This window comes from Neophocaena asiaeorientalis, unplaced genomic scaffold (genome assembly GCF_003031525.2).
Source record: "Neophocaena asiaeorientalis asiaeorientalis breed wild unplaced genomic scaffold, Neophocaena_asiaeorientalis_V1.1 scaffold249, whole genome shotgun sequence".
Taxonomy (NCBI): Eukaryota; Metazoa; Chordata; class Mammalia; order Artiodactyla; family Phocoenidae; genus Neophocaena; species Neophocaena asiaeorientalis.
The window spans coordinates 5,642,546-5,656,540 of NW_020172625.1; the positions used below are offsets into that span (position 1 = coordinate 5,642,546).

Consider the following 13,995-nt stretch of genomic DNA (forward strand, 5'->3'; position numbering starts at 1 on the left):
AGATTGTTGCAAAGTTGGAATGCAAGCCTAGTATTGCCAGATTCTGGTTATTTATTTATTTTTAAATTAAATTTTATTTTTTTAACTTTCCTTGTCGAGGAAAATGCAGATGTATAGATTCTTTCTTGAATGTGAAACCCCTGGGTTTTTACATTTTACTAGTTGCTTCAAAGATTTTTGAAAACACCTTTATGGATTGAACAAAACACATTTGTGGCCTGCTTTCTGCCTGTGGGCAGAAGTATATCTGTATTTCGTTTTCTACTATGGTTAAACCCAAATAATTAATAGGTTTATTTTGAGGCTTTTCTCTCTTTCTGTCTGTGCCACTCCCTCCTTAAAAATTTTTTAGCGGATTTATTGAGATATATTCACATATCATATAATTTACACGCTTAAAGTATACAATTTAATGACTTTATTATCTTCACAGAGTTGTGCATTCATCACCACAGTCAATTTTAGAACATACTCATCATCCCTCACACTCCTTAGCTGTTAATCCCTAATCCCTCCATCTCCACTAGCCCTAGGCAACCACTGATGTACTTTCTGCCTCTGTAGATTTGCCTATTCTGGGCATTTTATATAAATAGACTCATACAATATGTATGCCTTTGTGACTGATTTCTTTCACTTAGCATAACATTTTCAAGTACTGGTACGTGTTATAGCATGTATCAGTACTTCATTCCTTTGTATTGCTGAATAATATTCCATTGTGTGGGTACCTCACATCTTATTTGTCCATTCATCAGTTGATGGATATTTTTGTTGTTTTTGCTTCTTTGTCTATACTGCTATGAACATTTGTGTACAAGTTTTTGTGTGGACATATGTTTACATTTCTCTTGGGTAGACACCTAGAAATGGACTTGCTGGATCATATGGTAATTCCATGTTTAGCCTTTTGAGGGACCTCCAGACTGTTTTCCACAGCAGCTGCACCATTTAAATTCCCACCAGCAATCTCTGAGAGTTCCAGTTTCTCCCCATCCTAGCCAATACTTTGTATTGTCTGAACTTTTGATTATAGCCATCCTGGTAGGTGTGAAGAGGTATCTCATTGTGGCTTAGATTTGCATCTAAGTGATTAATGACTAATGATGCTGAGAATCTTTTCCTGTGTTCACTGGTCATTTGTATACCTTCTTTGGAGAAGAGTGTATTCAGACCCTTAGTGTGGCACTTGTTTTTGATCCAGCTCTTGAGATTTTCTTATGAGAAATGCCCATCTTCATATCCACACAAAAGTTGTTATACAGTTTCTAGGGATTCCTGACCCTCTTGATATCTCTCTGTGGGTCTAAGGATACCCACAGAGGATGTGGTATAAAGTGGACATTTTTCTGGGCACTTCATATACTTGATCTCACTCATTATTATCTATTAAGGACCTCATGGGATTTGTATGAGGATCAGATGTTCAGGAATGTGATTTGTAAACCCTAAAACACTATTCAGCTTCAAGGATTAATACAGGTGCAAATTCTGGGGTTAAATGATGGTGAAATGAAGTTGTTAAGGGCATGAACTTGAATCTGACTGCCTATGTTTGAATACTAGTGTTATTTTTATGAGCTGTTGTGTTCTTGGGAAAATCACCCAACCTCTCTGACTCCGTGTCCTCATTTGTAAAATGGAGATAATAACTGCACCTACTTCCCACATGCTCTTGGGCAGAGTTAATATAAACAATGTGCTTTGCGTTGGGCAGGTGGGTACATAGAAAGTGCTAAATGAATTCTTAAGTTGCTACTGTAGACTAAATGTTTGTGCCCCCCCAAAGTTCATATGTTGCAGTTCCAATCTACAATGTGATGTTATTTGGAGGTGAAACCTTTGGAAGGTAATTAGGTCTTGAGAGAGGAGCCCTCATGAATGGGATTAGTGTCCTTATAAGAAGAAACACAAGAGAGATGAGTGCTCTCTGCTATGTGGAGATACAGTAAGAAGGTGGCCTTTGTAAACCAGGAAGAGGGTTCTCACCAGAACTCAACCATGAGGGCACCCTGATCTTGGACTTCCAGCCTCTAGAACGTTGAGAAATAAATGTTTGTGGTGTAAGCCACCCAGCCAATGGTATTCTGTTACAGTAACCCAACTGACTAAGCTACCCACTAGTTATATTATCTTATAGAACAGAACAGGTTATTAGCTTATAGTGGAGCAGGTTGGTGTGCATATGAAAACAGCTTTCATCTTTCTGGAAAAAAGTTTTCCTCTACTGATCTTTGAAAGAGCCAAGAGTTTTTTTGTAAAATGAATCTGTAATCTTAGGAAAGAGAATTTTCCTTCCAGAAGGATTTAAGTCCAGAGGGTACTTTAGAGATCCTTAGCCTGGATCAGTTAATCCTGTCTAACCTTTGTCACCACTGTTAGTGTCTGCTTTAAAGTGATTTAAAACAAACAAAAACCAAACCCTCCAATCTTTATCCTTATCTGGCCTAGAGAAACTCAGGTTCCAAGTAGGCAGTTTTGCTCTGTGATCAGGTCAAGTGAGTAGATATTGTTGGATTAAAACAAAGAGGGTTCAAAGTCTTAAGATTTAAACGCTTTACAGTATTAGCTAGAGTCTTTAGGGCAGTCTTTTTTTTTTTTTTTGGCCATGCCGCTCAGCTTGCAGGATCTTAAGTTCCCCGACCAGGGATTGAACCCAGGTCCTCTCGGGGCAGTGAGAGTGTGAAGTCTTAACCACTGGACCGCCAGGGAGTTCCCTAAGACAGTCTTAAGAAAGGCAAACTAGGAGGGAGTCAGTGAATTGACATAAGTCTTTGCGGATTGGATCTTTGTTCTTGGATGAAATAGAGGCAAGCCTCTCCGGCTCATGTTTTGGTTTCTTGAGCTGCTTACAGACGCTACCCTTTTTTTTTTTTTTTTTTTTTTTGGCCACACCACATGGCCTGTGGGATCTTAGTTCCCTCTCCAGGGATCGAACCTACGTCTCCTGCATTGGAAGTGTGGAGTCTTAATCACTGGACCGCTAGGGAAGTCCCTTACAGCCACTACCTTTGAAAGAGAAACCACATTTTGAGAAACAACTCTTTTAGTGGAGACATTTCAGATGGAAAGTGCATCTTGCTGGCTGGTGTTTGGGTTCAGCAAATACTGAGTGTGAAAAGCAGGATGATAGATGAAGGAAAAGGAGCCATTTACCCAGAGCAGGACCTCTGAGGCCCTTCTCTGTGGGGTCTCCTTGATGTCAGAGTCTTTCATTTCAGTTTTAATGAAGAGAAGAGCTCTGTAAAGTTCAGGCCAGGAGAGAGTTTCTGAGAATTATTGGAATCCCAATATTTTGTCAGTTTTATTCTCTGACTCACAGATAATGATTTGTGTGTGTGTGTGTGTGTGTCCTGTGGATTTTGTTAAAGAAAAATTTTCCATGACATTGTTAAAGATAGCAAGGAAGACCAGTCAAGAAAAAATGACTGCAATGTGGGTTTTGCAGGAGGGAAGAGAGATCAGGCTCAACTCCAAATACGAGGAAAGTGGAGATTTATTGCCAAGGAGCAAGATGGGGTCAGTGGATGGAGAAGGGTCAAGAGGAGACGTCAAGGCTAGGGGGATTCTTGCTAAACCAATTCAACAGGATTCTTGCTGAAGGTGGGCCAGAGTAGAGTGATCAGATAGCAAGCGTGGGAGATTTTTGCTAAATTAACTCAGCAGAATTCTTGATAAAAATGGACTAAGTGGGCCAAGGACAGAGCCCAATTTTGGGGCCTAGTTAGAAAGAGGACTCAAGTCAGAAAGAGCTTGACTCAAGTTTGGTTAAGGGAGAGAGTCTCCCTCAGTTTGCAGCTGGAGGTGACTAAGGTAGAACATTCTTCTTTATAATACAATCAATCACAAAATAGGTGAGCATTTGAGCAACACATTCTTTAAAGAAAAAAGCTGCTTTTCTTTTGTTTAATCACTCTCTTAGAGTTGCCTTTTTAGGTCATTTCAAGGTCTCTTCCTTATGGATAGAGTATATTTCTTCTCATCTTAAAATAGCAGAAGAAATTAAATGCAGAAGAAATGTCTTAATAATCAAAACCCAGTGAAAATGAAAACCTGTTGTGTAGTTTGGCTTCTCAATGACTTAGAGAAGGGCATTGTGCAGTAGCTATGTTCCCTTTTCCTTCCTGAATTGCATCAAAAGTACAGTCAGTTTCTAAACAACAACACTGGAACTTTGAAAATCAAGTATAACAGCCAGAAACAGAAGTTGGGAAATCTTTTCCTAGCAAATGAGATTTCATATCTGCCAACAACTGTTACAGAATTCTTGGTACCCCACTGACAGACTTCTGATTCTCAACTTACTGGACTACCCTCATTCCATTAAAACATCTTTTTCCTCCTTGGATTTTAGGGGAATTGTTTGTTCTGGATGTGATTTTTTTTTTTTTTTTTGAGACAAAGAAAAAAACCAACCTGATTAGTACCCTACCCTAAATCTCTCAGCTTAAATTAAGATAAAAATCTTTATGATTTCTATCTTTTAAATTAAGTTAAACATCTCAAAGATATTTTTTTAAAAATTAAGTTAAAAAATCCTAAAGATGAAGGCAAAAATCTTACATTAAGATATAAAATTTAGGGGAGGGAATATTCTTAGTTGATAACTGGTAGAAAACTCTTGGAAAGGAATTTATCAAAATTGCATCCTGTGGAAACAAGTGTGTGATATCCTCAAAGATGATCCTTGATTTAATATATTTAGGGAAACAATGGATAGTTTATCTGTTCTGTAGAGTCATAATACTTCCATGTGCCTGTATGAGCAGAAAACATTTTCTTCTTTCTTATCTGTTGTACTGGTGGCTTTTATACTTTGCAAAATTCCCTGTTAAGAAAAAGTTACTGGGGCCTGGCTTACATGTTCCATGAATGATAGAGTACAGGCTTAGAGTAAAAGAACTAAGAGCGGCATTTTAACAATTACAACATTATAGAAAATATGTTTTGTTTGTTTTTTGCTATGTAGCAATTAGGCACACAGTTGTAAAATGTTTACCTAAAGTAATTATAATTAATTTTTTTTAATGGAAGTGGAGTACCTAAATGTAGCTAAAGGAATGCTCATGAAAATTTACAGCCGCACAACTGGACGGCTGGAAATTATTTTAACAACCCCTGGGGTGAATTACCCAGGAAGAACAGTATTTCTCCAGTTTGCTGATAGAGATTTCTTACAGACTAGAGAAGAAAACACACTCACCTTGCTTTTGCTCCCCACTTCCTTTCCTTTCATTATACCTTGCCCAGACTGCCCATTAATCTCCAATTACATTTACTCTTATTTATTTATTTATTTATTTATTTTTGCGGTACGCGGGCCTCTCACTGTTGTGGCCTCTCCCGTTGCGGAGCACAGGCTCCGGACGTGCAGGCTCAGCGGCCATGGCTCACGGGCCCAGCCGCTCCGCGGCATGTGGGATCTTCCCGCACCGGGGCACGAACCCGTGTCCCCTGCATCGGCAGGCGGACTCTCAACCACTGCGCCACCAGGGAAGCCCTACTCTTATTTTTTACTCTGAATTCCTATTGCCTCAGTTTAGTTGTCTGCAGACCCCCATAACCTGGGGCACACATTTTTGGTTAGTATATGAGGGACATTCCTGGAATATTGTGTGGCAGTTTCTCCATAGGGTGATCAGTGGGATACTATTGGTGTTCCCCATCTATATTTTAAGTTGGGTGGATCCTCTACTGAGAGAGCATTTCATATGCTTTGTGGTTCATAGAATACATACTGTACTGTACTGATGTACTGTAGAGAGCTGGTAATAGAAAGGGACACTGTGACTGCACGTGTATCTCCTGCCTTCCTTTCTCTCTGGTTAAGATGAGCAAAGGAGAATGCTGAGATTTGCTGCCGTCTGAGCTAAATGGTCTATGACTTTCTATAGAACATTGATGATAGGGTCTGGGGCAAAATTACCAAGAAGGGAAAGTTTGCCACTCCACTCCTTGCGTCTGTCAGAAGAGGAAGCATTTTCTTCAAGGCTGAGCCTTCCTCCTTGGTTATTCATACCATTTTTTCCCCCTGCTCCCCCCCACCCCGCCACTGCCAAAGTCTCAAGTCATTTTTATTCTCTACCCCCTGCTCCCCCCCCCCCCGCCACTGCCAAAGTCTCAAGTCATTTTTATTCTCTCTTGCATCTTCACTCTCTTTTATCTACATACAAGGTTCAAACTTTCTTAACATAAGATAAACTTTCTTTCAACGTTGCCTATTAAACATAGTGTAAAAGAATGCTGGTGCTGGTATTTGACAGAAACTGCTCCTCCTCTGTAGAGGTGATAATCACTGTATTTCTCTCACAGTTGTGAATGTTACTTTAGCTAGCACATAAAGCATTTAGCCCAGCCCTTGGCATATATGAAAGTCTACGTTAACGTTGGCTTTTGCTTTACTTTGTTGGTCTAGTGGGTGTTTTTATTTCTTTCTCCCAAGGATATCTTACACTAGCTTTCTTCTCTGTTTTACAACCTATTTCCTGACTCTCTCTCAATCTATTTGTTTGTCATGGACAAAAATTGTCCTCCTTACTTTGTTTTCAATATTAAACACTTCGCAGTTTTTCTTTGAAACTACCTATTTTTGAAATAATGCAAACATTTTTATTAAAGAGAAAAACTTTCTCCCTTCTTAACTTCAGGTATCATGTTACCATCCTGATTCGTAACTCTGTTTTCATTCCCTGAACCCTTCTACATGCTATGCTTAGATGCTCCCAGAGGTTCCTGGCTCTTTTATCTTCTCGTTCTCTGCTCCCCAGTGACTCTGTGGCTTTTGCCATACCTTAGCATCGTTGTCCTCTGAATTCTCCCCCAGGCCTAAATCTCTGCATTTCTAACCACCACCGAATTTCATCAACCACCTTTCAAAACCTTTGTCATCTTTCAAGGACTTTCCTAAGTTTTGTGTCCTCCATGAAGACTCCCCAGATACTGGCGGACAGAAGGGATTTCTACTTCCAAGGAGTCCCACAGCTTGCTCTTGTGCCATACTTGGTATCTATTAGTAAACATAGTTTCTTCTCTTTTGGTGTTGGTCTTTGGGACACAATTTTATTTATTTTTATTACAACCATGTGATATGCCCATCAGAGTGTTTTGAAGGAATGAATGAATGAAGCTATTATTCTTAGCGGTATCAATATTTTAAAGGAAGAGTGGGTAAACTGATATAATATATGCTGCCTATGGGTTCTGGAGGGCTGATAACCGCACTCATCATGCTTCAATGACATCTTTGGGAGGAGGGATGTGGTAGGTACTAAAGTCAGCTGTTAAGTTAAAAATGAATGCAGTCAAAATTATCCTTCAAAAGTCCCTTACATTGCTTAGAAAGAGAAGTACGTGAAGATTTGGTCTCTAGTTGCTTTTTCTCTATGTTGGAACTTTCTTCAGTTGAGCACCAGATTAAATAAGGGATGTTGAAATACTACAGTGCAATCATTGCGATGAGATGGGCAGACTTAAGGCATGCATGTGGGACCTGAGACCAACCAGGAAACAGTAGGTCCTGTCTCTCACTCACACTCAACCCTAGTGCCTATGAAGTCACTTTGGGGCAGTGGTCTTTCATGTGTGGTATCCCTGGGGACTCCTTGGGATCTTTGAGACCCTTTCAAAGGTCCTCAAAATCAAAATTATTACTTTTTTAAAAATATTTATTTATTTATTTATTTATGGCTGTGCCGGGTCTTAGTTGTGGCAGGCAGGATCTACGTTGCAGCGTGCAGACTTCTTAGTTGTGTCACGCAGACTCAGTTGCAGCACGTGGACTCTTAGTTGCGGCATGTATGCAGGATCTAGTTCCCCAACCAGGGATCAAACCCAGGCTCCCTGCATTGGGAGTGTGGAGACTTACCCACTGGACCACCAGGGAAGTCCCCAAATTATTATTATTGGGTTTTTTTGGGCTGCATTGGGTCCTCGTTGCTGTGCATGGGCTTTCTCTAGTTGCGGCGAGCGGGGGCTACTCTTCGTTGCCGTGCGAGGGCTTCTCATTGCGGTGGCTTCTCTTGTTGAGGAGCACAGCCTCTAGGAATGCGGGCTCAGTAGTTATGGCTTGCGGGCTATAGAGTGCAGGCTCATAGCTGTGGCGCACGGGCTTAGTTGCTCCACGGCATGTGGGATTTTCCGGGACCAGGAATCGAACCTGTGTCCCCTGCATTGGCAGGCGGATTCTTAACAACTGTGCCACCAGGAAAGTCCCCCAAAATTATTTTTATAACAGTACATTATTTCCCTGTTTTACTCATTCTATCATGAGCATACAGTGGAGTTTTCCTGATGTTACATGACAAATCCATATCTAAAAAGGCTAATAAAATACTATTTTCTTTTTCCAACTCCATGTCTATGTGAGGCCAATTCTTTTTATATACTTCAACCAAAAACACTTTGTAACAGATTGAATGCAGAAGCAGATATGAGAATCCAGCTGTCTTAAGCCAGACAAAAATACAATGCTCTTCTCATAAACCTTTTAAAAGTATTTTTTGTGAAAAATATTTTATTTATTTTAACATGTAATAGGTTTACCATAATTATTTTTAAATTAACTAATGGGTAAATACTTTAAAAAGTCCCAGTTCTAATTTTGAATACATAAATATTGGTAGCTATACTCTATAAGTGAAAGCTTTCTGGAGGTCCTTGGTAAATTTAATGACTGTGAAGGAGTCCTAAACCCCAAAAGTTTGAGAACTGCTGCTCTTGGGCATAGTATACTCCTGAATGTGGAATGGCATTGATATTGTCCATACTTCAACATTTTATATCTTCTTCTCACCTTTTTTCTTCTAGTCCTCTTTCATTCTTTTTTATTTTCCACTTTTTAAAAATTGAAGTATAGTTGGTTTACAATGCTGTATTAGTTTCAAGTGTACAGCAAAGTGATTCAGCTATACACACACACACACACACACACACACACACACATACACACACATATGCATGTATTCTTTTTCAGATTCTTTTCCATTATAGATTATTACAAGATATTGGGTACAGTTCCCTGTGCCATATAGTAGGTCCTTGTTATTTACCTATTTTATATGTAGTAGTGTGTGTCTGTTAATACCAAACTCCTAATTTATCCCTCCCCACCTTCCCCCAACCCCTGCTATCCCCTTTGGTAACCATAAGTTTGTTTTCTATGTCTGTTAGTCTATTTATATTTTGTAAAAAACTTCATTTGTATCTTTTTTAGATTCTCCATATAAGTGATATCATATAATATTTGTCTTTGTCTGACTGACTTCACTCAATATGATAAGCCCTCTCTCAGTCTTTTAGCAAAGATTTTGAATTTGTCCAAGTTAAATATGTGGTATGTGTCTGCATGGAATTTCAAGAAGCATTGTTCTTTCTGCCGTGTTACACTTAGAAAATGAAACAAGTAATCTTCATTGTACAAATAAAGCTTACTATGGATGACATAAATGAAATTGCCTTTAACCTGTAATTCCTAATAAAGACTTTATTGTCTCAGAGGATGGTGGGTTTTCTAAAAGTCAGTTATTTGAGTATAGCTCCACTAATAGTGAAGCTTCACTCCAAGAAGTTGTTTTTTAGACTATGTAGTTCACTTGGATGTAGTCCTAGTAAAGTTTTGGATAATTTAACAAGATATTTGTAGCATAAATGAAGACCATCTGTGTACTTGGATAACATATTTGTGGATATTTTGCTGGGTGGAAATTGGAAATTGAGTATATCTAACTTGGAAACCTTAATAGATTAGAGTGGTTATACAACAAATAGGCCCAGCATTCAGTTAAACTCTGTATTTCACTTTCCACGGGCAGTTGTAAAGAACACCCAAAAGGGAAACCTCCCATTTCCTTTTCCCTTCTTATCAAAATGATTTCACATGATCTGAAATTATAAACATCTTGTTTGCAAGTTTAATTCCCTAGGATACTGAATAAGGCTGAAGCATGTGTGACAGAGGAAAGGATGTCTTCTCATTGCCATTTGAAATTGTGATTTTGGACTAACATAAAGAGGGCTTTCACCAATCTGGGGAGTGGAGGGATGGGGTATGGTATTTTAGTTTGAACTTTTATGATATGCTCTACTAAGTAGGTCACTGTTGAGTTCTAATTCCCCATTAGACTCTGTGGAGAATTCATAAATGTTTTACTCATGTACTCATGAGTTTATATAATCTAAACAGTCATTTTGAAGTTCTAAATGCTTTTGCTCAACAAGGCAGTATATGAAAATTTCATATAAATTTCTCACCTAAACAGGAGAAGTGGCATTTTAGGGAATTGTGAGTTATTTAGTTAACATTCTATTAAAGATGTTACAAAAGAAAAGAAAAAAGAAATCATTACCAGCAAATAGTGCCCTCTAATACCCAAAGAGAAGAAAACACGTAAGGTTATTTTGTGTTCTTTATGAAGTACTCCTAAATGCTGCCTTCTGGAAAGATTATTTACCGGAAAACCAGTGAGGTCAACTTGTGGCAGTGTTGGCGAGCCAGATCCTTGGGTTTGGATTATTTTAGGTTTGGATGCCCTTTGCCTGAGACTCTTAATCTTGGATCAAGTGAGTCCCCCAAGGTATCCCTCAGATTGTGGACAAAACCCTGTAGGAGACCCTGAGCTGAGTCTTCAAAGTATACAGGCTGGCTTTGCACTGATGAGTTTCCCCAGCCAACAGATCGTGCGCTGTGGAAATCCATCTGCCTGGCACTCAGTTTGAAGAGGTCCTTGCTCCAAGGGAGGGACTGTGTAGAGAAAATAAAAAATGTCAGTCTGGAGTCTGAAAATATTTTCTCTATTTGATCCATTCTGGTGCTTCCCTGCATGCTATAGATTCCATGATAAATAAACTAATGCTTATCTTGAAGTAGATTACAATAATGTTAAGGAAAAAACAACTGAATAGGTGCAGTTAAGCATTGTGAGTGCTGTGATGTATATTAGAGTGGGGGCTATAAAAAGGAAGTAGTTTCACCTGGAAAAGTATTTTTTAAATGTTAGATTTTTTTAAGTATGGAAAAGTTTTTAAAAAGAAAATAAATTACTTGTTAGCTGTGTGCCCTTCAACCCCCAATCACACAGTCCCCTGGATGTTAAAAAAATCCTTGCACATTTAGAAGGATTTTTTTTTAAATCAAGGAATGCCTGTAAGACTATTCCTTCTCAGAGATTCCCCTGAGAAAGAATCTGTTATCTGGAAACCCTAAAAAGCCCCAGTGTAGAAATACTTTCAGTGACATCAGGAATTAATTCATGTATAGCTACCATTAGAGGATTAGTCTTTGGACATTTCTTTGCTATTCCCCAGCCCTGGGCTTGTATGTAAAATCTGATTATATTTTAGGGTAAGGCAAACAATTTGTGCCAACACAGCCTGAGACCAACACTATTTCCCTTCTTTATTCTCTGCCTTTCCCTTCCCCAAATAACAACCACAGTTAAAACACAACTCTCCTGCCCCAGTGTATAAAAAACACCCAGTCTCTAAAGACTGTCATGATAGTTGCAGAAATGACATATTCTCTGCCATCAATGACAATGTGCTGCTCCAAGTAGCAAACACATGTTGAGTATTTGGCCTCAATAGATTTGGGCTATTGAATCAGAACATACGGTTCCTAATAGTTCTCTGTTGAACTGAACATGGGGGGACCTCTTCCATATGTGCTGAAGAGTATATTGCAAAGGCTACCGTTATGAGGTAGGGGGAAAAAGTAAAGTTCTAAATTGAGAATTGCTTGAAACACTTGCAAATTAAGCCTGCTTTTCTTTTCCTGTAGTTTTGAGATAAGATATGGGAGTTGCAGGAGGAATGTTTCCATGTTCTTGTTATGGCACAGGTTTCCTGTTTACACCCTTGGAGAGAAAATTGTATACATGGATTCTTGAAGTTCTATTTTAAGTGTGTTCATTTTGTTGCTCATTCAACAATCATTGGGTTGGGCCCTGGGGCAACAGAAATGACTGGCATGGGGCCTGTAGGAGCTGGAGTCTAGTGGGGGAAAATGGACCCATAAAAGTCATTCGTTTGAAATATGAGAGGTCGTAGGAGAGAGATTTGGAGGTCAGGAAGTATTTTTCTATGAAAAAAATACATCAAAGTTAAGTTCCCATGCTACCAACCAAAAAGCTAATTTTTACCTTTGATATTACCAATAATAACTAAGCTTTACTGAGCCCGAGTAAGTCCCAGGGAGAAATCTAAGCCTTAATTCCTTTCAGTAGCCCAATAGTAGGTTTTACTGTTATTATCTCCTTTTTAATAGATGGGAAAACAGGTCTGAAGAAAGTAATTTGCCCACATCATTCTACTAGATTCAGCTGTCTAGCCTTTTAAAAGAAGGGAGTGGTTGAGCATAGCTTGCTTAATTTGTATACATAGGCTGCTAAATTAGGGACCCCTTTTGGAGCTGGTTTTTTAAAATTAATTAATTAATTATGGCTGCACCGGGTCTTAATTGCGGCATGTGGACTCAGTTGTGGCATGTGGACTCTTAGTTGCAGCACACATGCAGGATCTGGTTCCCTAACCAGGGATTGAACCTGGGCGCCCTGCATTGCAAGTGTGGAGTCTTACCCACTGGACCACCATGGAAGTCCCTGGAGCCTTTTTTTTTTTTTTTTTTGGTACGCGGGCCTCTCACTGTTGTGGCCTCTCCCGTTGCGGAGCACAGGCTCCGGACGTGGAGCCTCAGCGGCCATGTCTCACGGGCCCAGCGGCTCCATGGCATGTGGGACCTTTCCGGACCGGGGCACGAACCCGTGTCCCCTGCATCGGCAGGCGAACTCTTAACCACTGCGCCACCAGGGAAGCCCCCGGAGACATTTTTAATAGGTAAATGTTACACATGAAGTTTAATGATATCAATTTGTTATCCGTTTCCTTCTTTTTATTCTAAGTTCCTTCAGAGTAAGAACTTTGTCTTATTTGCCATAGAATTCCCAGCATGCCATATGGAGGCTTATTTCAAAATATTTGTTGAATGAATTCAGATATTTTGAAATTCAGCCAATGGTAAGCCATGCTTATACAATGTGTATCAAATTGTCAACCTAAATAAAGAGGTAAACTGAGGCAAGCCTGAATGATCAGAAATTGAATTTATTCAGGAATAGCAGAGGAATTGAATTTGGGAAATGCATACTGTAGCAAGCTACAGGCGAGTCTGTTGAGGGTTTGGGGCAGGGAGTGCAAAGAGGGAGACGTCCAGCCAGTGTCTAAGCAGTAAATTCATTGTCTTGAGGGTGGGGAGAGATTCTTGGCATATGGTTATTGGTCAGGAAATAAGTCTCATCTTCTGTGAATCAGGCATTTATGGGAAATCAGTTTCTCAGTTAAGTTCCCTTCTGAGGGCACACTTGTGATATTCTCCATTACATATCCTCCAGATTTGTTTTAGATTGAACTCTTTTACAGAATCTTGCTGAGGTTACATCTCTCCTCTGACACTCTTTCCAGCTTCCTGTCAAATCTTAGCCAAAGTGGGACTTTATAAGTGAGAATTCTGAAGTTTGAGAGCTTAATATTCACTCTGTAGGGTTATGGTACAAGATTTTAAAGTGACTTTTGGCAGAATTAAGAGAATGCTTCCACTATATCTTTACTTCCTTGGTAGAGTTTTGTGCATTTAGGGATCTTTCACTTAAAATGAGATTGTGGACCAATTAACTTTGTGAATATTTTTGTGTTCACATTGGCTTATTTGTGTCTATGTTGTCTGTAATAGAACCTAATAAATGCTTAGGGGTTTGGGGCTGGTCTTGGCATTTTAATTAGGGTCTATTATATTTAAGTATATCTTGCCTACCTGGACTACTGTGGTTATACTGTGTTTTCATTTAATGAGACTATGAAAATAATGACATTTTTCTATTCAGTCCCAGAAATCCTGGATTGAAGGAGTGTTCGACAAGAGAGAATGTAACAAAATCATACCCAGCTCAAAGGACCCTCACAGGTACAATTTTTAATTACATTTTTCTTTTTAAAGCAACAGTACTT

General features: G+C 39.2%; 1 protein-coding gene across 1 annotated transcript in view; it reads left to right on the forward strand.

Moving 5' to 3' along the window:
• The window catches only part of TRPM6 (transient receptor potential cation channel subfamily M member 6), a 178,605-nt gene that overhangs the window by 43,715 nt on the left and 120,895 nt on the right, over nt 1–13,995 (forward strand). The window contains exon 3 of the mRNA XM_024738988.1: nt 13,872–13,951. Within this exon, the coding sequence (XP_024594756.1) occupies nt 13,872–13,951 (80 nt within the window). The remainder of the gene's footprint in view (nt 1–13,871; nt 13,952–13,995) is intronic.